Here is a 26,240-nt window from a genome sequence, read left to right on the forward strand (position 1 = left end):
CCTGGAGAATCCCATGGACTGAGGAGCCTGGTGGGCTGCAGTCCACGGGGTCACAAAGAGTCGGACACGACTGAGTGACTTTACTTACTTACTTACTGTATTCTGATTATAAACATAGTAGTGAATGCTCTCCATTCTTTTTCTTTTAACTATGGGATTTTGTTGATGGAACTGTGTGCTGATCACATGTGGGCATTGATCAGACTTATCTGTATTTAGCTTCATCAATATGTGAATGAAGAATGTTGCCTGCCATGTCAGTAAACAAAGGATATCGCAGTCATCCCTTCGGCTCAGACGGTAAAGCGTCTGCCTGCAATGCGGGAGACCCAGGTTCGATTCCTGGGTCGGGAAGATCCCTTGGAGAAGGAAATGGCAATCCACTCCAGCACTCTTGCCTGGAAAATCCCATGGACGGAGGAGCCTGATAGGCTACAGTCCATGGGGTCGCTAAGAGTCAGACACGACTGAGCAACTTCCCTTCCCTTCCCTTCCCCTCCCAAGCCACTACAGCCGTCCCCAACAGTGAGCCTTGAGAAAACTCAGGATGGAGACAAATGGGCTCCCAGCTGCCAAGCCTTCAGCCACTGCAGCCACTGCCCAGCAGTGTACCCTGAGGAGACTCAGGATGGGGACTGGATACTGGACCTAGATAGCTAAGGTGCTTATCAAAGGAATGATTTCAGTGAGCCCAGGCTCTTGCATCTTTCCATATATAGCAAAGGCACAAAACTAAGTTGAGATATCTGGTTTTCTTTAATTAATAATAGTCATCTTTGTTGCAAAACTTACATATATCTGGCTCCTCCCTTACCTCTTCAGGACAGTTTCTTAGAGCTATCTGAGAGGCTACCTCCTGGACTTGAAGTCTTCAGAAAGTCTTCCAAATAAAATGTAACTCTCAAGGTAGCTTAGATGTTAAAGAATCTGCCTGCAGTGCAGGAGACCTGGGTTCGATCCCTGGGTTGGGAAGATACTGGAGGAGGTGTAACACTCCATTATTCTTTCATGGAGAATCCCCATGGACAAGGAGCCTTGTGGGCTACAGTCCGTGGGGTTACAAAGAGTTGGACATGACTGAACAACTAAACACAGCACACACTCAACGTTTATCTTGTGCATGTTTTTCAGTCAACAAACGTGAGAATTTTTTTCAGGAGAAAAATCCTGCTCTTAGCCCTAAATCAATTTCATTTTTGCAGCCTGTATCCATATATACTGGTAAATTCACATGAACCAAGAAGATACTATCATTTTGTATTGTTTTATGGGTGCTGAATTTTTTTTTCTTTGTGACCCAAGGTGATAGTAATGATTTTTTTCCCTTCCCAGTGCTCGTAACTTACTGCCAGTTAAAACATCCCAAACCTTATCAAAGTAGCACTTTCTCCAAAGGAATCCAAATAACTTGTTATCTTTATTTCTTTATACTTGAGACTTCTTACACCTTCAGCTTAAAAAAGACTGTATGTGAATTAGCATAGTTGATTACAGAAGGAGAGAACCAACCCCTAACCTAATCTCTCTTCTGTTACCTTAGTCATACCCTCTTTTTTCTTTTAATGTAAATTTTACTTTTTCAATTATAATGTAATTGGTTTACAATGCTGTGTTAGTTTCTACTGTACAATGAAGTGAATTAGCTATGAAAGTGTAGTTGCTCAGTCATGTCCCACTCTTTGTGACCCCATGGACTGTATGTAGCCCACCAGGCTCCTCTGTCCATGGAATTTTCCAGGCAAGAATATGGGAGTGAGTTGCCATTCCCTTCTCCAGGACATCTTCCCAACTTGGGGATCAAGCCCAGGTCTCCTGCATTGCTGATAAGTTCTTTACCATCTAAGCCACCAGGGAACATATCCCCTCTCTCTTGGACCTCACTCCCACCTCTCCTCCCCACCCCCGCCACCACACATCCCTCCCATTTAGGTCATTACAACACCAAGCTGAGCTCCCGGTGCTATACAGCAGGTTCCTATTAACTGTCTGTTTTACACATGGTAGTGTATATATGTCAGTCCCATTTTGTCTCAGTTTGTCCTACCTTCCTCTTCCCCATTGTGTCTACATGTCCATTCTAGATTCCACATATATGTGTTAATATATGTTATTTGTTTTTCTCTTTCTGACTTACTTCACTTGGTTTGACAGACTCATCTACATCTCTACAGATGACCCTGTTTCATTCCTTTTAATGGCTGAGTAATATTCCATTGTGTATATGTATCACATTTTATCCATTCATCTGTCAGTGGACATTTAGGTTGTTTCCATGTCCTAGCTATTGAAAATAGTGCTGCAGTGAATACTGGGGAGTCATACCCTCATACCACCTGCTGTGTGGTATCTTGTCAACCAACTGACACAGGCAGCATCAGTTCAGAAAACTGTATTAGGTTGGTACAAAAGTAATTGTGATTTTGCATTGTTGAACTTGGCTGTTTGATATTGAAATACATTCTTAAGTAAATGTGGTTATACACTATTTTTTTTTTTTGCTAATGACTTAGTACTTGCTGTTTATTTTTATATTTATTTTAGACTAGGAAAATTATGTTAGATGAAGCAAATTTGAACAGTTTTCTTATTCAAGTTCAAAATGGGTCATAAAGCACTGGAGACAACTTGCAACATCAGCACATTTCACCCAGGAACTGCTAAGGAACATACATTGCAGTGGTGGTTCAAGAAATTTTGCAAAGGAGACGAGAGCCTTGAAGATGGGGAGCACCGTGACTGGCTGTTGGAAGTTGACAACAACCAATTGAGAGGATCACTGAAGTTGATCCTCTTAACACGAGAAGTTGCCGAAGAACTCAGTGCCAACCATTGTATTGTCGTTCAGCATTTGAAGCAAATTGGAAAAGTGAAAAAGCTCAGTAAGTAGATGTCTCATGAGCTGACTGCAAAAAAAAAAAAAAAAAAGTCATCATTTTGAAGTGTTGTCTTCTCTTATTCTATGTTGGATTGTGATGTGTGATGAAAAGTGGATTTCATACAGCAATGGGAAATGACCAGCGCAGTGGCTGGACTGAAAGGAAGCTCTAGAGCACTTCCCAAAGCCAAGCTTGGTCATGGTCACCGTTTGGTGGTCTGCTTGCTGCCTGGCTGATCCTCTACAGCTTTCTGAATCTCAGCGAAACCATTACATCGGAGAAGTATGTTCAGCAGATAGATGAGATGCACTGAAAACTGCAGTGCCTACAGCTGGCATTGGTCAACAGAGAGGGCCCAGTTCTTCTCCACTACAGCATCCAACTGCACATTGCATAACCAACACTTCAGAAGTTGAACAAATTGAGCTGTGAGGTTTTGCCTCATCCGCCATATTCACCTGACCTCTTGCCAACTGACTACAACTTCTTTAAGCATCTCGACAACGTTTTGCAGGGAAAATGCTTCCACAACTAGCAGCAGGCAGAAAATGCTTTCCAAGAGTTCATTGAATCTCAAGGCAAGAATTTTTATGCTACAGGAATAAACAAACTTATTTCTCATTGGCAAAAATGTGTCATTATGATGGTTCTTATTTTGATTAATAAAGATATGTTTGAGCCTAGTTGCAGTGGTCCAAAACCATAATTACTTTTTCACCAACCTAATACTTCAACCAAAGGCTTTGATAATAGAATTTTTGGGGAGTTACTGTCATCACTTTTAAATGGGGGCATATATAGTAAAAAGTAAAATGTAAGTGGATATTAATGAGAGTAAGGCAAAGGAAAACAATAAATTAATTCAAAAACAAAGAGTAAGGCAACAGAGAAAAAAATTGCAATTTATGCTAATTCCTTATTGTATAATTTATCAAAACAAGTCAAACTAGAAACACGGAAGAATGTTTTAATTTCTTGAACCTATAAATTGTATTTAGATTTTATTTAAATTTAAGTTGATACTCCTTGCCTCCTGCATTCCCAACCATCCTAGTTCTCTTTACTTTGTTCTACTCTTTTTCTATAACCCATATCACTATTTAACATATATGGAATTATTTCTAAAGTTTATTTTTTATTGTTTGTTTTCCTTCACTTGAATGTAAGCTGTGAGGGCCAAATTTTTATCTGATTTGTTTACTCATATATCTGAATGCTTAGATCAGTAGCTTGACATGATTTAAATGAGTAAATGAGTAATTACTGTCATGTTTTCACTAGTGGCATATGAAGTAATTTGGATGACTGTAATTTTCAGGTTTATGCTGAGTACTGAGAGAAAATTATCTCAGGAAATAATCTGTAGATTCTACATAGCTTTCCTACTCAATGAATGTCCTGTTGAATTTGCTGGACTTGTGTTTTTAAATATTGTGTTTGTGATGCTTTTGGAGTTTCTTTTATTGACTTATTTCTTCTTTTTACCTCTCAGAAAACCACCTTTTTTGCTGTACATGTGTGTGGAGCTGTGCTCACATTTGGTGTGGGCTCATTATATATGTTTGTTCAGACTATCCTTTCCTACCAAATGCAGCCCAAAATTCATGGCAAACAAATCTTCTGGATCAGACTGTTACTGGTTATCTGGTGTGGAGTAAGTGCATTTAGCAGTATCCTTTGCTGTAAAATGTGGCTATCCTTGAAAGGGAATTGAACAACAAAATTTAAGTGAACACTGTTGACATGTTGTAAACAGGCCTTTTGTGGGTGAGCTTCTTGGTTTACTAAATCCTAAATTAATTTGAATCATGAAATTCAAATTTTTACTTGGGACATGGTAACTGAGTGAGAAGCAAAGATAATGTCTAGCCTAATCATACTCACTTCAAAGATAGGAAAGATGAGTTGATTCCCTCCTTAAGAACAATTGTGTAGCAAAAGCTTATGATAGAACTAAGAATTTATTGAGCAAAGAGAAACTGATTCTGCAAAGCATTTCATCATAATCTGGGCACATTTTAAATTTTACTGATGCCGTGTAATATGAAGTCTTTAAGAAAATGGTTTTGGGCCTTGGAAACAAATACATGTGTGATCCTTTTAGATCTTTGAAGATATTTGTTTTTAATTTTGAGTTTAACTTAAACTTACAGGTCTTCCTTGAGATTCTTCCTTGACTTATTTCTTTTTAATAGTGCTGACTTGCTCATCACTTTTGTACAATGGCAGTTTTGGTGCTGATATAGTACAGAAACTCCATTGGAACCGTGAGGACAAAGTAAGAACTGAAATAATTTACTAGATACTCCTAATCAGAATCCATATTTTAACACTCAAAATGTAGTATCAAGTTTGTCATGAGCATTTTTTGCATGTGTGCATGTTCAGTTGCTCAGTCATATCCAACTATTTGGGATTCTGTCGACTGTAGCCTGCCAGGCTTCTCCGTCCATGGAATTTTCCAGACAAGAATACTGGAGTGGGTTGCCATTCCCTTCTGCAGGGGATCTTCCTGACCCAGGGATCGAATCTGCATCTCCTGCATTGCAAGTGGATTCTTTACACCACTGAGCCACCTATTAACCTGAGCATTGTTTGCTTAAACTTTTTTAGTGGCATTTAATGGCTCATGACTTTGGAAAAGGCGGTAACTTCTTGGTTGTAGAGTTAAGTTCTCCTGTTCTTAGTTATTTGAATGAAAATTTTACTTGCTATAAATGAAAATGTGATAGGTCACTTAGGATGTCTTTAATGTCCACCTTTAATTCTAGAGATATGTCAAATAAATCAAGGGTTGATATTTCAGAATACTGATTGGTTTATAAATATTACAGGTTTTTTATTTGAGGTCATATGAATGAAATTTCACAGAACTGTTTTTTGTTGTTGTTGTCATTTAAGGGTTATGTGCTTCACATGATTACTACGGCAGCAGAATGGTCTATGTCACTTTCCTTCTTTGGTTTTTTCCTGACTTACATTCGTGATTTTCAGGTAAGAAAATGTAGAATTAGATATATGCTGTCAAACTTTCTTTGGTGGAGTAAGAAACTTTCTATAGGCAACTCTCGCCTTTTCAAAAATTAACTTCTTAAGAAGTGAGCCAGAAGAGGAGCTTCTAACGTAATTTGTTTCTGTGCTTTGAGAAATAGTGTTCTTTTAGCAAGGTTAAACCTTGAAAATAGGGTTGTAAAACAATTAAATTTGCAGATATTCTCTCAGAGTTTTTATCAACTCAGGCTACATTTATATAGGCCATCCTCAACATTAGTTTTATTGATTCTTCATAGAAACCAGAGAAAACCAAGGAACTTCTGAGGAAAGAAGCTTATTTTTCACAATTCTGTTTGTACTACAGATGATACTTTTGGCAGTACAACAGCCATCTCTCTCTTGTTCTTCATTAGAATTGGTTTACATTCTGGATCCCAAGATATTCCCAGAATATACTGAACATGTGATCTGTCTTTAAGGAGCAAACTTCTATATGTAATTTTCTTTTCTGTTCCAGAAAATTTCTTTACGGGTCGAAGCCACTTTACATGGATTAACCCTTTATGACCATTCTCCTTGCCCTGTTAACAATGAACGAACATGGCTACTTTCCAGAGATGTATGATGAAACGAGAAAATATACCTTTGGTGATTATGATTCTCAGGGATTGGGGAGATATTCGTGAAAGTTACTTATTCTGCTCTGAAGTTTTCAACCATTTAATCAAGGCTGACTGTGACATGAAAGAATCCTGATAATCAAGAGACATGAATTAAGACATTTGATGTTATTTTAAAGGACATCTTCAAGAGGATCATGTAAAAACATTTATGCCTATACTTTTTTAGCCCAGAAAGTAAAACCAAAGGACTACAAAATTGTATATTTTTTTTCTACTTTTTTTTTTTTAAAGAGAAACAACCAGAACTGCACCAAGCAGTCTGCAAAATCCAGTTTTTCACATTTTTAAAACCATTAAAAACTCATGTTTTGTTTGGAGCACTTATGTAAGAGAAATGTTTCAGGACCCCAAATAATCAGCAGTGCTCAACAGCTCCTTTAGAATTGGGTTTTGAAGTAATAGTTTTACCATATTAATACATTTCATACAGTTTTTATAAAATTTATTTCTTCTGGAATCCAACTTTAAAGGGAAGTAGACCTGAATTCACATGAGCACTTTAATTGCTTAAGCTTTGCACAAGATATTCTGTGGATATTGATTTGATTCTTGCCACAAGGCCAGATACTACGCTAAATGGTCTATCACACATGCTCGCTCACACTTATTTCATGAAGCTTAGTCTCTGATGTGAAATTTTAATTACTAATGAATGAGAAAAAATAGCTATAGGTAAATGTACTCCAGTTGCGTTTTGTATAGAACAGTGGTCAATGTTCCTACACAAGGCTGAGAAGTTTGTGAATAACAGCAAGTATAATTAATATAAAAGTCACCTCAAACTGCACTCAAGAATTTCTTAAGATTTCATTTATAGCAAATTATAATTATTTGAAAAAGAAACCTTGAACAGATGTTGGACCTTTTTTAATGGGATGTGATCTTTGTAGAACCCCAATTCTAAAGGATAGAAACAGCAATCCAGAAAAACTAGGTGTAGAGTAATTATAATACATGTACCCACCAAAACAATTTTCTCTCTGGACATGCAAGTAGTTGGAGCACTTCTACTTGAATCCTTATCTGTGCAGATAAAGAATGGTTTACAGATCCCAGATAAAATTCAGAAGAAGAAAACACTCATCTGGAAGGTGCCCAGTGATCAACTGATTTGCAAAAGAATCTCTGAAGAAGAATAACAAGGTTTTTCTTTTTAGAAGAAGTGGGTCCATAGCCAGAATAAAAGATGGTAAGGAAAAGTTTAAAGTGTAAGAGGGAGCAATTAAGGGAAGATGGTTATATGGTAGAACCATAGATCTCAATTATGAAAAGCTTTCTGGTTGTAAAAAGGTAAATGTTTCTGAAGACTTCTGTACTTATAAGATAGAAAATGGAATACAATACTGTTTAGCTATATAAAGCAACAGTGAACATGGGAAACATTTCAGTAAACACTGATTGAAATCTGACATCACTGAAAAAACTTTTCAGTACAAACCATAAAACATTTTTTTCATACCTCTGAAAATCATGATTTTCATCATGTGCAACTGTATCTGTGAAACAGTATCTCGTCCTGACTGCTGTCCCTCAAGAAGGCTGTAATCTAAGTGGCGAAGGACCACAGTATGGTAAGAAGGAAACAGATAAAGTTCATAAAATTATAGTTCATGTGGGGGCAAGATGGCACAAGGAAGAACATGGACTTGTGCTTCCATATTAGAACTTAGAGGTACATTAACAATTTTAAATTATTTTAAAAACAAAAAATATTACTTGAATAGTATTTTAATTTCATTATTTAACTTTTACCCTTAGAAATAACATGGGCCGAAAATATGAATAAGTTTTAAAAGAGATTATAAATAGAAATTTTTGAATGTGCCTTCATCCCTTATCTTAAGCCTGAAGTAATGGAAGCTAACCATACCCTCCTTCAAAGTGTGCCTTGCCAACACTGTTAGATAGTAGTATTAATAACTTGGATGAATGGGTAAGGTAGTTCAGTGAATTCTGTTTTGAATGTAGACTTTTGAGAATAGGAGGTTATGCTGACAAAATCAACAGATACTGTTTCCTGTGTTCTTAAAGACATGCAAGACAACATTTCCCTTTTAGTTAAGTATAGGCAGAAGAATGAATTTTAGTCATGAAATGTAAATGAAATGGATGTGTCTATTTCAGCATTATGATTTTAAAAAACGAGAATGCTGTTTCCCAATTTTTTCTCCTTACATCAGTTGTTTATTGATGAGAACAGGGTTTTAGGAGATGGCAGACGAACATGTAGGAGCCTGAACTAGTTCTCTTTTAATCAGATTTTAGAATATCAACCTAGATATCTAATATAATGTAAGAACTCTTTTTAATTATGCTGCTTACCAAGATTATCTATTTCTAGAATAGTGTCATGCTGTAGATACTCAGTGGATTTATGAAAGAGAAAGACAACTTTTCTTGTGCAGTGTTCTATACAGACTTGCCATGAAATGAAGTTGAATAAATGTTGGATTACTGCCCTAATATTGTCTTTTTTTCAACCAGCCAGAGTGCTGGTTTTTAAAACAGTGTATTTATTAGAAAGGTAAGAATGTAGAATAGATCTAAGACAAAGGAAAGGTCTTTCTGAGGCATTATTGGTCTTAGCAATGTAAACAGTTGTATCCTCCACAAGGCATGGTAATTTGAAATACAATTTATCTGAGAATTCACCTACTCAGAAGGCTTGAACAGAATATAACGAGAATGCCTCAGAAATTCTAAAATATAGTCAGAATGTAGGGCAGAGAGAAATTCCCCATGTTTGCATAACTGGCAGCTCAAATGAAAAGTACAAAGATTCCAGTAGAATCACGTGAATCAAACTAGCAGTAACAAAGCTCATCTCCACCTCAACTGTAAATCATGTTAACTAACCTTCCATTCTATATACCTGACAAAATAGGCATTCCCCTTTTCGGAGGCAACTGCCATTTTTAATACTTACTATTCTTTTATAGAATATATACAGCATATAGTCAGAACTTACAAAATCATTCAAAGGAGCAGAAAAATTTGATACAGACAGGAAATTGTCAATAGTAGCAAACTCAGAGATTGCTCAGGTGTTGCAGTTATCAGAAGGAGATAACTATGATAAAAGTGTTGAAGGAGCTAGTAAAAAGAGTAGAAAACATGCATGAAAAGGGGGGATTTCAGCAGAGAAATGTTCATTTGGAAAGCAAAATAATTCTAGAATATGATGTGACTATGCAGAGGAAAGGATGTAAACTAAAAGATAGGGCCGTTGAAAGTATAAAAGCTGGAAACCAAAGAAAAAAGCAAAAATAAAAAGAATTGAATGAGTTTTGAAGGCAAAATTAAATGATCTTAATCTTATAATTGGGTTTCAGAAGATAAAAATGGTACTGAAGAAATGTTTGAAAGGTATTGACTGAGGACATTTGCAAAGTTAATGGAAATTAATAGAAAATCATCAAAATCAAATGTGAGACTTCGGAAATTATAAAATTGATAAACACCTAGGCTGACTGATACACTGTATTGAATGATATTTCCTGCAAAGTCACGTCCATCCAGAACTTCAGAATATGACCTTATTTGGAAATAGGATATTTCAGATGTAATAAGTTATGATGAAATTGACAAGGTGATTGTAAAATTTTGAAATTCACAGCATCTAAAATAGTCAAAACAGTCTTGAAAAAATTGCATGTCTTAGGCTGTCTGGTTTCAAAATGTATTATAATGTTAAATAAAACAGTATAGTTATTGACATAAAGATAGACCAATACACCAGTAAAATGGGATAGCATCCTAAAATAGACCATACCTACATAGTCAGTTTATTTTCAGATGGAGTCCCTGAAAAGATAATGAGAAAAAAGTCTTCAACAACTGATGCTCTTACACCAGAATATCCAAGTAGAAAACAGTAAGCTGCAACATTTTTCTTGGTCCTGTACAGACATATCAAGGTTTATCTCAGGCCTACAAGAAAGAGCCCAAACTGTATAGCTTCTAGATGATAATTTAGGAAAATATCTTGGTGACACAGGGGAGGCAAAGCTTTCTTAGCAACACAAAAGAAAATTATATGAAGGATTTTTTTCAAAATTTAAGATTTCTGTTTATCAAAAGATACCCCCTGGGGACTTCCCTGGTGGTCAAGTGGTTAAGAACCTACCTTCCAAAGCAGAGGATGAGAGTTCAATTCTGGGTCAGGGAACTAAGATCACACATGCTGCAGGGCAACTTAGCCCATGTATCACAGACACTAAGCCCAGGCATCTCAACTAGAGAGTCCACATGCCAGAAACTACAGATCCCAAGGATTCTGGAGCCCGCACGCCACAGCAGAGCCCACCCACTACAACAAAAGATCCCACACATTGCAACAAAGACCCAACACAACCCAAAATAAATATTTTTAAAAGATACCACTTAGAATCTGAAGAGGCAAACCACAGATTGGGTGAACATATTCACAATATTTACAGTTTACAAAGAACTTGTATGCAGAATACATAAAGAACATAAAAAGTGCATGTTCAGTTTTTTTAAAATGTGCAAAAGACAGAAAGATACTTCATGAAATAAAGGACATGAAGACACAAGAAAAGGATGCACACATCAGAGTAATGAAAATAAATATCACAACTGCTATAGACCCACTAGTATGGTTACAATAAAAAAGGACTGACAGCACCATATCTTGGTAAGACTGAGACACTAGACCTCTTGTCTTGCTGGTAAACCAATTGGGGGAATGCTTTGGTAGTTTCTTCTAAAGTTAAACTAAATCTACTTAGTGACCCTGAAAAATCCATTCATAGGAATTTACTTAAATGAAAACATGTTCACAAGAAAACTAACAAGGATCTTCCCACCAATCAATAATAATTAAAGAGTGACAATAACTTTAATGACCATCAGTAAGAAAATGGATAAATAAGTTGAGGTATATTTATGCAATGGCATACTGCTTGGCAGTAAAAAGAGATAAGCTACAGATATGTACAATGACATGTATGAATCACAAAAGCATTGTATGGAGAAAAACTACACACAGACACAAATATGTATAATTATATTTATTTGAAGCAAAATAGCAGGTGAAATTATGGTAAATAGAAGTCAGAATGTGATCTTTATGGGAAAAATTTACTAGAAAGAGGTTTAGGAGATTGTTATAAATTGATTGTCTCTCCACAATTTCTATTTTTAACTTTGAAGTCCTCAGACTTGATAATCTATGTGGAGAATGTCTTTAAAGAGATAATTAACTGAAGGTCATTAGAGTGTGCCTAGTCCAATATGACTAACATTTTTATAAGAAGAAATTAGAACAAAGACATATACAGAGGGAAGACCATAGGATGGCACAGGGGGAATATGGCCATCCACAAGCCAAAGATAGAGGTTTTAGGAGAAACCAACCCTACCAACACCTTGGTCTCACACTGCTAGTGTCCACAACTGAAAAAATAAATTTGTTGAAGCTGCCTAGTCTGTGATATTTTATTATGGCAATCCCAGTAAACTAATATAAATTTTTTTACTGGGGATGATGCAAACATTCTCCATCTTGAAGTAGATGGTATGATAGGTGTATACAGTTATCAGTTCCTCATACTGAACTATTATTTCAAGTAAGAAAAGGTAAAAGAAGAAAATAGAAGAACAGACAATCAGCTGGTGCTGTGGGGAGAAATTAGTAAAATACATAAAATTTTAGCTAACCTTTTTAAAAATATTAAAACGTACAAAATGAAAACTGTTCAGGAAAAATAGTTGAAAAAATCAAAAATGTTAAGTAATGAGTAAATTCATTTGCATGAATTTATAGAAATAAATTTGACATTTTCAACAGTTCTCAAGAATATGTAATTTATCAAAATTGATTTAATCTGAAATAGAAATTTTAAAGCAACCAATTTCCATAGAATAGAGAATGTTAACATTATGTGTAAATTGGTAGGAAAACAAAATAAAATTTTGTGTGAGGTTTAAGTCTATATTACTTTGCTAATACTTTCACAACAAAATACCATGGATTAGGTGGCTTGAATAGCAAATTTATTATTTTTTTTAACAATTCTGGAGGCTGGAATTTTATGTTGAAAGTGTCAGCAGGTTTGATTTCTTCTGAGTCCTCTCCTTAGCTTCTCGTTCGGTGCCTTCTTGCTATGTCTTCATCCGTAGTCTCTATGCATTTACATCACTGGCATATCTTAATATGTCCAAATTTCCTTATAAGGACACCATTCAGATTAGGTCACAATCTAACAGCCTCATTTTAATTAATATGATCTACAATCATTCAGCATCACAGTAATCCAAGTCTGTGCCCCAACCACTAATGATGAAGAAACTGAAGTCAAACAGTTCTATGAAGACCAATAAGACCTTCTAGAACTAACACCAAAAAAAAAAAAAAAAAGATGTCCTTTTCATCATGGGGATTGGAATGTGAAAGAGGGAAGTCAAGAGATAGCTGGAGCTAAGTTAGGCCTTGGAGTACAAAATGAAGCAGGGCAAAGACTAACAGTTTTCCCAAGAGAACACACTGGTCATAGCAAAACCATCTTGCAACAACACAAAAGATGACTACACTTCGATGTCACCAGATGGTCAATACTGAAATCAGATTGATTATATTCTTTGCAGTTGAAGATGGAGAAGCTGTCAATAAAAACAAAACCAAGAGCTGACTGTGGGTCAGATCATGAGCTCCTTACTGCAAAATTCAGACTTAAATTGAAGAAACTAGGGAAGCCACTAGGCCATTGAGGTATCTAAATCAAATCCCTTATTATGATTGTACAGCAGAAGTGACACAGATTCAAGGGAGTAGATCTGATAGAGTACCTGAAGAACTATGGATGGAGTTTCATAACATTGTATGTGAGGTGATGACCAAAACCATGCCCAAGAAAAAGAAATGCAAGAAGGCAAATTGGTTGTCTGAGGAGGCCTTAGAAATAGCTGAGAAAAGAGAAGCAAAACATAAAGGAGAAAGGGAAAGGTATACCCAACTGAGTGCAGAGCTCCAAAGAATAGCAAGGAGAGATAAGAAACCCTTCTAAAGTGAACAAAGAAATAGAGGAAAACAATAGAATGGCAAAGACTAGAGGTCTCTTCAAGAAAATTAGAGATACCAAGGGAATATTTCATGCAAAGATGGGCACAATAAAACAAATGGTAAGGTCATAATAAAAGCGGAAGAGATTGAGAGGTGGCAAGAATCCACAGAACTGTGTCAAAAACATCTTAATGACCCAGGTAACCAGGATGGTGTGATCACTCACCTAGAGCCAGACATCCTGGAAAGCAAAGTCAAGTGGACCTTAGGAAGCATTATGATGAGCAAAGCTATTGGAGGTGACAGAATTCCAGCCGAGCTGTTTCATATCCTAAAAGATGATGGTGTGAAAATGCTGCACTCAACATGCCAGCAAATTTGGAAAACACGGCAGTGGCCACAGGACTAGAAAAGGTCAATTTACATTCCAATTCCAAAGGGCAATGCCAAAGAATGTTCAAACTATGACACAACTATGCTTATTTCACATGCTAGCAAGGTAATGCACAAAATCCTTCAAGCTAGGGGTTGACAGTATGTGAACCAAGAACTTCCAGATGTACAAGCTGGATTTAGAAAAGGCAGGGGAACCAGAGATCAAATTGCCAACATTTGTTGGATCATAGAAAAAGCAAAAGAATTCCAGAAAATCTGCTTCTTCATTGGCTACACTGAAGCCTTTGACTGTGTGGTTCACAACAAAGTGGAAAATTCTTCAAGAGATGGAAATATCAGACCACCTTACCTGCTTCCTGAGAAACCTGTATGCAGGTCAAGAAGCAGCAGTTAAAACCGGACATGGAACAATGAACTGGTTCAAGTTTGGGAAAGCTGTACAAGGCTGAATATTGTCAGCCTGCTTATTTAACTTCTACATAGAGTACATCATGCTAAATGCCGGCTGGTGTATCAGAAGCTGGAGTCAACAATTCTAAGAGAAATAACAACCACCCCAGACAGGCAGATGACAACACCCTAATGGTAGAAAGAGAAGAGGAACTGAAGAGCCTGTTGACGAACGTGAAAGAGGAGAGTGAAAAAGCTGGCTTAAAACTCAACATTCAGAAATCTAAGATCATGGCATCTGGTCCCATCACTTCATGGCAAATACATGGGGAAAAAAATGGAAGCAGTGACAGACTTAATTTTCTTGGGCTCCAAAATCACTGTGGTTGATGTCTCCAGCCACGTAATTAGAAGATGCTTACTCTTCAAAAGGAAAGCTATGACAAACCTAAACAACATATTAAAAAACAACAACATCACTTTGCTGACAAAGGTCCATATAGTCATAGCTATGGCTTTTCCAATAGTCATGTGTGGATGTGAGAATTGGACCATAAAGAAGACTGAGCACTGAAGAATTGATGCTTTCGAACTGTGGTGCTGGAGAAGACCCTTGAGAGTCTCTTGGACAGTAAGGAGATCAAACCAGTTAATCCTAAAGGAAATTAACCCTGAAAATTCATTGGAAGGACTGATGCTGAAGCTGAAGCTCCAATAATTTGGCCACCTCCTGTAAAGATTCTATTCATCAGAAAAGACCCTGATGCTGGAAAAGTTTGAGGGTATGAGAAGAAGGGGATGACAGAGGATTAGATGGTTGGATGGCATCAGTGACTCAATGGACATGAGTTTTACCAAACTGGAAAGTAGTGAAGGACAGGGATGCCTGGTGTGCTGCAGTCCATGGGGTTGCAAAGAGTCAGACGCAACTGGTGGTTTAATCACTAGGTTGTGTCTGACTCTTGGCAACCCCATGCCAGGCTCCTCAGTCCATGGGATTCTCCAGGCAAGAATACTGGAGTGGGTTGCCGTTTCCTTCTCCAAGACACAATTGAGCGACTGAATAACAATAGCAGTCATGTTTTGTGGAATAGGGGACTAGGATTTCATACGAAGTTTGCCTGATAAGTTACTTCAGTCATGTCTGATTCTTTGTGACCCTGTAGACTGTAGCCCACCAGGCTTCTCTGTCCCTGGACTTCACCAGGCAAGAATACTGGAGTGGGTTGCCATTTCCTTCTCCAGGGGATCTTTCCAACCCAGGAATCGAATCTGTGTCTCACGTCTCCTGCCCTGGCAGACGAGTTCTTTACCACCGTTGCCACCTGGGAAGCTCATATGAAGTTTGAGGATACACAGTCCAGCTCATAGCACTCCACTTTCTAGACCTCTGAAATTCACGTTCTCATATGCAGAATACATGTGTCCACATCACAACAGCCAAACATCTTAACCATTCCATCATCAACTCTAAATCTCAAGTCTTAACTAAATACTATCTAAATCGGATTAGCAAGACTCAAAATCTAATTCACTCTGAATCAAAATTCTTATCCAACTGTCAGCCTGTGAAATCAGATAAGATCTGCTTCCAAAATGCAATGGTGGAACAGACATCAGATAGACATTTCTATTCTAAAAAGGAGAAATCAGAAGACAGGAGTCACTGCTTCCAAATGAGATGAAAACCTAGCAAGTAACATTCCATTAGATTTTTTTTTAAGACTGGAGAATAATTCTGTTTGGCTCAGTACTCTGTCTTCCAAGCCCATTGGGGAGGTTGTCCAGCCTGACGCCTAGATGTCAGTCTTCTCCTTACAACCTTGGGCAGCAATCTGGCCTGCAGAAACCATGGAGGTGGCTATGCCATTTGGAATCAAAGAAGAAACAATCTTGACGCCTGGACCTGTGCCCTATGATACAACAGTGGCAGTGTCAGGCAGCCCTGTACTGATCTCTGAATTATCTTCAAAGTAATTCTTCCATTTTCTTGAAGGATAAATCATGTTGACAGATATACAACTCTGCCATTCAATTCTATAGTACCCCAGAACAGAAGTCTGATAGCCTGCTTTCATTTTGTCTCATCTCTGTCTCCCCTTAGTCCAAGCTAGGAGTAATGGGTATAATCCATCTCTATTCCTGACTTATACTGAGACAGCTAATTACTTCCATGAATAATACTGGTGTTCTTAGTCCATTTTGGCTGCTATAAAAATACCATAAATACTTCTCACAATTTTGGAGGCTGGGACATCCAAAATCAAAGTACCAGCATTTTTGGTATCTGGTGCTGTGAAAGTGTTGCACTCAATATGCCAGCAAATTTGGAAAACTCAGCAGTGGCCACAGGACTGGAAAAGGTCAGCTTTCATTCCAGTCCCAAAGAAAGGCAATGCCAAAGAATGCTCAAACTACCGCACAGTTGCACGCATCTCACATGCTAGTAAAGTAATGCTCAAAATTCTCCAAGCCAGGCTTCAGCAATATGTGAACCATCAACTTCCAGATGTTCAAGCTGGTTTTAGAAAAGACAGAGGAACCAGAGATCAAATTGCCAACATTTGCTGGATTATGGAAAAAGCGAGAGAGTTCAAAAAAAAAACATCTATTTCTGCTTTATTGATTATGCCAAAGACTTTGACTGTGTGGATTACAATAAACTGTGGAAAATTCTGAAAGAGATGGGAATACCAGACCACCTGACCTGCCTCTTGAGAAACCTATATGCATGTCAGGAAGCAACAGTTAGAACTGGACATGGAACAACAGACTGATTCCAAATAGGAAAAGGAGTATGTCAAGGCTGTATATTGTCACCCTGCTTGTTTAACTTCTATGCAGAGTACATCATGAGAAACGCTGGGCTGGAGGAAGCACAAGCTGGAATCAAGATTGCTGGGAGAAATAATCAATAACCTCAGATATGCAGATGACACCCCCTTACGGCAGAAAGTGAAGAGAAACTAAAAAGCCTCTTGATGAAAGTGAAAGAGGAGAGTGAAAAAGTTGGCTTAAAGCTCAACATTCAGAAAACGAAGATCATGGCATCTGGTCCCATCACTTCATGGGAAATAGATGGGGAAACAGTGGAAACAGTGTCAGACTTTATTTTTGGGGGGCTCCAAAATCACTGAAGATGGTGATTGCAGCCATGAAATTAAAAGACACTTACTCCTTGGAAGAAAAGTTATGACCAACCTAGATAGCATATTCAAAAGCAGAGAGATTACTTTGCTGACTAAGGTCCGTCTAGTCAAGGCTATGGTTTATCCAGTGGTCATGTATGGATGTGAGAGTTGGACTGTGAGGAAAGCTGAGCACCGAAGAATTGATGCTTTTGAACTGTGGTGTTGGAGAAGACTCTTGAGAGTCCCTTGGACTGCAAAGAGATCCAACCAGTCCATTCTAAAGGAGATCAGTCGTGGGTGTTCATTGGAAGGACTGATGCTGAAGCTGAAACTCCAATACTTTGGCCACCTCATGCCAAGAGTTGACCCCATTGGAAAAGACTTTGATGCTGGGAGGGATTGGGGGCAGGAAGAGAAGGGGACGGGAGAATGAGATGGCTGGCTGGCATCACCGACTCGATGGACATGAGTGGGTAAACTCCAGGAGTTGGTGATCAACGGGGAGGCCTGGCGTGCTGCGATTCATGGGATTGGAAAGAGTCGGACATGGCTGAGCGACTGAACTGAACTGAAGGACCTCTTTGGGCTTCCCAGGTGGCACTAGTGGTCAAGAACCCACCTGCTAATGCAGCAGACTGTGCGAGATATGAGTGTGATCCCTGGGTCGGGAAGATCCCCTGGAGAAGGGTATGGCAACCCACTGCAGTATTCTTGCCTGGAGAATCCCATAGACAGAGGAGCCTTATGGGCTACAATCCACAGGGTCGCAGAGAGTTGGACACAACCGAAGTAACAGCACATATGCATGCAAGGATCCTTTTCCTGATTAATAATTGTCTTTTTGCTGTATCCTCACATGGCTTCCCTGGTAGCTCAGACAGTAAAGAATCTGCCTGCAATACAGAAGACCAGAGTTCGAACCCTGTGTGGTGAGGATCCCCTATAGCAGGAAATGGCAACCCACTCCACTGTTGCCTTGAGAATCCTATGGACAGAGGAGTCTGGTGGGCTACAGTCCATGGAGTTGCAAAGAGTCAGACACAACTGAGCAACTGACACTTTCACATGGCAGAAAAATGAAGGGGGGTCTCTCTGGAGTGTCTTTTTTAGGACACCAAGCCCATTATGAAGGCTCCATCCTCATCACCTAATCACCTCCTAAAGGCTATATCTCCAAATATCATGCAAAGTCAACATGTGAGTTGGAATGACACAAACACTTAGTCTATAGCACACATGTAGCCTCTTTATCAAATAATTGTTCAGCCACACTCTTAATGTTCTTTCAAAGTATGTTTGCTTTTTTTGTTTTTGCTTTTTTAAATTATGGATGAGCTGTGACTATTCAAAATTACCAAGTCCTGGCTACTTTTTGCTTATCAACTTCATCTTCACTTTATCTGTTTCCTCATGTTTTACCATAAGCCATAAAGAGGAACCAGCCCACTTCAACACTTTGAGTAGAAATCTCAGTTAAATATCCAAGTTCATCACTTACTTAGGGAACTCTACTCAATTCTCTGTAATGGCCTAAAAAAGGTGTATGTATATTTATATGTATGACTGATTTACTTTGCTATACACCTGAAACTAACAATATTGCAAATCAACTAAAATCCAATTAATTTTTTTGAAAAGAAATGGACAAATTCATAGAAACACAAAATCTACCAAGACTAAACCATGAAGAAATAAGAAATCTGAATAGACCTAAAAGTATTAAGTAGATTGAATCAGTAATCAAAATCTCCCAACAAAGAAAAACCCTAGACCTGATGGTTTGCTTTATTGGTCAGTTCTACCAAACACTTAAAGAAGAACTAACAGCGATTCTCAGACTTATAAAAAAAAAATTTGAATAGAAGAGTACACTTCCTAACTTATTCTGTGCCCCCATCCCTCTTATATCCAAGACAAACTCTGTATAAGAAAACTAGACCAATATTCATTGTGAACACTGACACAGAAATTCTCAACAAAATACTAAGAAACAGAATTTGGCTACATATTTAAAGGATTGGACATCATAAGTGGAATTTACTCCTGGAAAGCAAGGATGGTTCAACATATGAAAACTGATCAATGTAATACACCATATCAATAGGCTGAAAGGGGAAAATCCCACATGAACATCTCATTTGATGCAAGAAAAGAACTTAACAAAATTCCACACCCTTTCATGATAAAACCTCTCAACAAACTAGGAGTAAAAGGAAGCTGTGTGCATGCCTACTAAGTTGCTTTAGTCATGTCCAACTCTTTGTGAACCCCTATCACCTCTGTCCATGGGGATTCTTCAGGCAAAAATATTGGAGTGGGTTGTCATGCCCTCCTCCAGGGGATCTTCCCAACCCAGGGATCGAACCTGAGTCTCTTATGTCTCCTGCATTGGTAGGTGGGCTCTTTACCACTAGCACCACATGGGAAGCCCAGAAGAAAGCTACCTTAACAAAGTGGAAGCCATTTATGAAAAATTCTCTGTGAAACTTGTTGGTGAAAGAAGAGAAGCATTTCCTATAACATCAGGCCCAAGGCAAGGATGGCCTTTTAACATATCTTATTCAAGACAGTACTGGCAGTTCTAGCCAGAGTAATTAGGCAAGATAAAAAACAAACAAACGTAAGAGATATCCAAATTGGAAAGAAGAAAGTAAAATCATGGCTTTGATATTACATGATTTAATGTATATGTAAATGACCCTAAACATTCAACAGAAACTCAGAACTAATAAATTAATTCAGCAAAGGAACAGGATGCTAAGCAACACCCAAAAGCCAGTTGCATTTCTTTACACTAACAATGAACAATCTGAAAGGGATATTATAAAAGCAGTTTGAAATTGAATTTTAAAATACTTAGTAATTAATTTGGAAATATAATACACAGGATGGGACATATGGAAACTCTGTACTATCTGCTCAATTTTTCTGTAAATCTGAAATTGTTCTAAAATTAAAGTTTACTAATAAAAAATTTAGAGAACAATAAATTACTTAGTAATTAATGTAGCAAAAAGAGATGAAAGACCTGTATACTGAAACTACAAAATACTGCTGAAAGAAATTAAAGGAAATGTCAATAAGTGGAAACACATCCTATATTGATGGATTGGAAGACTTACTACTTTAAATTGTTGATACTACCGAAAGTGATCTACAGATTCAATGTAATCCCTACCATAATGCAAATGACTTTTTTTTTTTTCAGAAATAGAAAAACCTAAAAATTATATGATATCTCAAGGGACCCTGAGAAACCAAAACAATCATGAAAAATAAAAAAGTCAGAGTTTCCAAAACTTATTACAAAGTAGCAGTAATCCAAAAGTGTTCTGTTGGCATAAGAACAGACTTACATAGACTGATAGAGTAGAAGAGAGAGCCCAGAAATAAATCCTTATATATATGGTCAAATGATTTTTGACAAGGTGCTAAGACCATCCAGTGGGTAAAGGCCAGTCTTTTCAATGAATGGTTCAAGACCCTTAACAATATACCCCAAAATTCATTAAGTATCAGGAACCTAAATGTAAGACCTAAAGTATGAACTTCTTAGAGGAAAACAGGACAAAACCTTTAAAACATTGGTTTTAGCAATGGTTTCCAGAACGTGATAGCAAAGATACAGAGATATCAAAAGAAAAAAATAGACAAGTTGTGCTTCTTAAAAAAATTATTTTAAAAAGTGATACATTAGAAGACACTGCCAATGGAGTAAAAAGGCAACCCACCTAGTATCAGAAAACACTTGGAAATCATATATCTGATAAGGGGTTAATATCCAGGATATATAGAAAACTAAAACACAATAACAAAAGCCCAATTTTCTATTCAAAAATGAGAAAAGGAATGAACAACCATTTCTAAAAAGAAGATATATGGTATATTCAATAAACCATGAGAAAGTACTCAACAACAGTAATCTATTGTTGTTGTTCAGTTGCTAAGTCATGTCTGAATCGGTGTGACCCTATGGGCTGCAGTAAGCCAGGCTCCTCTGTCCTTCACTATCTCCCAGAGTTTGCTCAAATTCATGTCCTTTGAGTTGGACTTCCCTGGTGACTCAAACAGTAAAGAATCTGCCTGCAATGTGGGAGACCCAGGTTTGATCCCTGGGTCAGGAAGATCACCTGGAGAAGGGAACGGCTACGCAATCCAGTATTCTTGTCTGGAGAATTCCATGGACAGAGGAGCCTAACAGCTACACCTAGTACAAATTATGGTATTTCTCTATTTCATTAAGCATAATACCCTCCCGATCCAACCATGTTGTTGCAAATGGCAGAATTTTATTCCTTTTTGTGGTTGAATAATATTCTGTTACATATGCTCTAGGTGAGTGGTCATACCATCGTGATTATCTTGGCTGTGAAGATCATTTTTGTACAGTTCTTCTGTGTATTCCTGCCACCTCTTCTTAATATCTTCTGCTTCTCTTAGGTCCATCCATACCATTTCTGTCCTTTATCGAGCCCATCTTTCCATGAAATATTCCCTTGGTATCTCTAATTTTCTTGAAGAGATCTCTAGTCTTTCCCATTCTGTTGTTTTCCTCTATTTCTTTGCATTGATTGCTGAGGTAGGCTTTCTTATCTCTTCTTGCTATTCTTTGGAACTCTGCATTCAGATGCTTATATCTTTCCTTTTCTCCTTTGCTTTTTGCTTCTTTTCTTTTCACAGCTATTTGTAAGGCCTCCCCAGACAGCCATTTTGCTTTTTTGCATTTCTTTTCCATGGGGATAGTCTTGATCCCTGTCTCCTGTACAATGTCACGAACCTCCATCCATAGTTCATTAGGCACTCAATCTATCAGATCTAGGCCCTTAAATCTATTTCTCACTTGCACTGTATAATCATAAAGGATTTGATCTAGGTCATACCTGAATGGTCTAGTATTTTTCCCTACTTTGTTCAATTTAAGTCTGAATTTGGTAATAAGGAGTTCATGATCTGAGCCACAGTCAGCTCCTGGTCTTGTTTTTGTTGACTGTATAGAGCTTCTCGATCTTTGGCTGCAAAGAATATAATCAGTCTGATTTCGGTGTTGACCATCTGATGATGTCCATGTGTAGAGTCTTCTCTTGTGTTGTTGGAAGAGGGTGTTTGCTATGACCAGTGCATTCTCATGGCAAAACTCTATTAGTCTTTGCCCTGCTTCGTTCCGCATTCCAAGGCCAAATTTACCTGTTACTCCAGGTGTTTCTTGACTTCCTACTTTTGCATTCCAGTCCCCTAGAATGAAAAGGACATCTTTTGGGGGTGTTAGTTCTAAAGGGTGTTATAGATCTTCATAGAACCTTTCAACTTCTGCTTCTTCAGCATTACTGGTTGGGGCATAGACTTGGATTACTGTGATATTGAATGGGTTGCCTTGGAAATGAAAAGAGATCATTCTGTCATTTTTGAGATTTTATCCCAAGTACTGCATTTTGGACTCTTTTATTATCCATGATGGCTACTCCATTTCTTCTAAGGGATTCCTGCCTGCAGTAGTAGATGTAATGGTCATCTGAGTTAAATTCACCCATTCCAGTCCATTTTAGTTCACTGATTCCTAGAATGTCGACATTCACTTTTGGCATCTCCTTTTTGACCACTTCCAATTTGCCTTGATTCATGGACCTAACATTCCTTCCTATGCAATATTGCTCTTTACAGCATCAGACCTTGCTTCTATCACCTGTCACATACACAACTGGGTATTGTTTTTGCTTTGGCTCCATCCCTTCATTCTTTCTGGAGTTATTTCTCCACTGATCTCCAGTAGCATATTGTGCACCTCATGACCTAGGGAGGTCCTCTTTTGGTATCCTATCATTTTGCCTTTTCATACTGTTCATGGGGTTCTCAAGGCAAGAATATTGAAGTGGTTTGCCATTCCCTTCTCCAGTGGACCAGATTCTGTCAGACCTCTTCACCATGGACTTCCTGTCTTGGGAATGTGAAGTCAAGTGGGCCTTAGAAAGCATCACTGTGAACAAAGCTAGTGGAGGTTATGGAATTCCAGTTGGGCTATTTCAAATCTTGAAAGATGATGCTGTGAAAGTGCTGCACTCAATATGCCAGCAAATTTGGAAAACTCAGCAGTGGCCACGGGACTGGAAAAGGTCAGTTTTCATTCCAAACACAAAAAAAAGGCAATGCCAAAGAATGCTCAAACTACGACACAATTGCACTCATCTCACACTCTAGTAAAGTAATGCTCAAAATTCTCCAAGCCAGGCGTCAGCAATACGTGAACCGTGAACTTCCAGATGTTCAAGCTGGTTTTAGAAAAGGCAGAGGAACCAGAGATCAAATTGCCAACATCCACTGGATCATAGAAAAAGAAAGAGAGTTCCAGAAAAACATCTATTTCTGCTTTATTTACTATGCCAAAGCCTTTGACTGTGTGGATCACAATAAACTGTGGAAAATTCTGAGATGGGAATACCAGACCACCTGACCTGCCATCTGTATGCATGTCAGGAAGCAACAGTTAGAACTGGACATGGAACAACAGACTGGTTCCAAAGAGGAAAAGGAGTACATCAAAGCCATATATTATCACCGTGTTTATTTAACATATGCAGAGTACATCATGAGAAACGCTGGGCTGGATGAAGCACAAGCTGAAATCAAGATTGCTGGGAGAAATATCAATAACCTCAAATATGCAGATGACACTATCTTTATGGCAGCATATTTTGTAAATAATGCTGTTATGAATGTGGGGGTGCATGTATCTTTTCAAATTACTGTTTTCATCTTTTTTCAGTAAATACCCCAGATTGGAATTGCTGGGTCATATAATGTTTTTATGTTTAGTATCATAAAGTATGCGTTATGTTTAGTATCTTGAAGAACTTCTGTGCTATTCTTCATAGTGCTTACACCAACTTACATTTCCACTAAGAGTGTAAAAAGTTTTCCATATTCTCCATACCCTCACCAACACTTGGTATTTGTCGACATAGTGATTATAGCTATTCTGACAAGTGTGAGGTGATAACCTCTTTGTTGTTTTGATTCACATTTCTTTGATGAGTAGTAATATCAGGCATGTTTTCACATGCCTGTTGTCTATCTGTGTGTCTTCTTTGGAAATTGTCTACTCAACTCTTTGCCCAGTTTTTATTTTTTAATTTGATTGATTGTTTCTTTGATATTGAGTTATATGATCTAAACAATATATTTTGGATATTAACCCCTTATTGTTCATATCACTTGAAATATATTCTTCCTTTGTGTAAGTTGTCTTTTTGTTTTATTGATGGTTATATTTGTTGTTGTGAAAGGCTTTCAATTTTAATTAAGTCTCATTTTTGTTGTTGTTGTTTTTTCTTTTGCCTTAGGAGCCAGATCCCAAAATAAAATATTGCTGGAGTTTATTTCAAATGGTGTTCTTCCTGTGTTTTTTCCTAAGAACTTCATGATTTCCAGTCTTATATTTAGGTCTTTAATCCATTTTGAGTTTACTTTTGTATATGGTATAAGAAAATGTTCTATTTTTTTTCTTTTACATGTTAATGTCAACTTTCCCCAGAACCACTTATTAAAGAGACTATCTTTTCTCCATTGTATAGTCTTGCCACTTTTGTTCTATATTAATTGCTAATAACTGAGTGAGTTTATTTCTGAGGTCTCTATTTTGCTTCATTGATCTATCTGTCTTTTTTTGTGTATGTACCATTACCATGCTGTTTTAATTACTGTAGCTTTGTAGCATAGTCTGAAGTCTGGGAGGATGATACCGCCAGCTTTGTTCTTTTTCTCAAGATTTCTTTGGCACACTGGGATCTTTCATGGTTCCATATAAATTTTAGAATTATTTTAGTTCTGTGAGAAATTTCATGGTTATTTTGACCAAATTTGCATTAAATCAATAGATCACTTTGAGTGGTATGATCATTTTAACAATTTTAATTCTTCCAATCCAAAAACATGGAATATTTTTCTACTTATCATTGTTTTATAGTTTTCAGAGTATAAGTCTTTCACTTTCTTGGTTAAATTTGTTCCTAGGCATTTTATTATTTTTGATGAGATTTTAAATCACTTGTTTTCTTGCTTTCTCCTTCTTCAGGTTCATTATTAATGTATACAAAAACAACAAATTTCTGTATATTAATCTTGTATCCCGAAACTTTACTGAATTCATTTATTTGTTCTAATAGTATTTTGGTGGGGACTTTAGGGTTTTCTATAAATAATACCATATTATCTGCAAACAGTGACAATTTTCCTTCCTTTCTGCCAATTTAGATACTTGTTATTCTTTTTCTTGTCTGAATGCTATGGCTAGGATTTCCAAGACTATGTTGAATAGAAGTGGGAAGAGTGGGCATCCTTGTCTTGTCCCTGACTTTAGAGGAAGATTTCTAGCTTTTCACTATTGAATAAGCTTTGGTTTTGTCATAATTGGCCTGTATTATGTTGAGATATATTCCCTCTGTACAAACTTTGATGAGAGTTTTTATTATGAATGGATGTTGAATTTTCTGTTGTTTCTTTTGATACCTGTGCCTTTGGTATCATATGCCAAAAATCTTTGCCAAAGTCAATGCCATGAAGTTGTTTTCTAGTGTTTTCTTCTAATAATTTTATGATTTAAGTCTCTCATTTAGATCAGTCATGGATCTGTTTTGAGTTAATTTTTATATATGGTGATAGGTGACTTCATTTTTTTGCATGGTGGATACTCAGTGTCTCTCAGTACTATTTGTTGAAAATATTTTCTTTTCTTGATTGAATGGTCTTGGTACCC

The 26,240-nt window shown here is 37.4% G+C and overlaps 1 protein-coding gene across 2 annotated transcripts in view; it reads left to right on the forward strand.

Moving 5' to 3' along the window:
- The window catches only part of DRAM2 (DNA damage regulated autophagy modulator 2), a 28,998-nt gene extending 19,982 nt beyond the window's left edge, over positions 1-9,016 (forward strand). Inside the window, exons 5-8 of one of the 2 annotated variants that reach the window (XM_040232071.1) lie at positions 4,369-4,546; positions 5,072-5,154; positions 5,778-5,870; positions 6,388-9,016. In XM_040232071.1, coding sequence (XP_040088005.1) covers positions 4,369-4,546; positions 5,072-5,154; positions 5,778-5,870; positions 6,388-6,495 — 462 coding nt within the window. In that variant the 3' untranslated portion in view covers positions 6,496-9,016. The remainder of the gene's footprint in view (positions 1-4,368; positions 4,547-5,071; positions 5,155-5,777; positions 5,871-6,387) is intronic. The other variant, XM_040232072.1, reaches the window with a different exon arrangement.
- The last annotated feature ends 17,224 nt before the right edge of the window (positions 9,017-26,240 follow it).

The sequence above is a fragment of the Oryx dammah genome, unplaced genomic scaffold (genome assembly GCF_014754425.2).
Source record: "Oryx dammah isolate SB20612 unplaced genomic scaffold, SCBI_Odam_1.1 HiC_scaffold_28, whole genome shotgun sequence".
In the NCBI taxonomy this organism is placed as follows: domain Eukaryota; kingdom Metazoa; phylum Chordata; class Mammalia; order Artiodactyla; family Bovidae; genus Oryx; species Oryx dammah.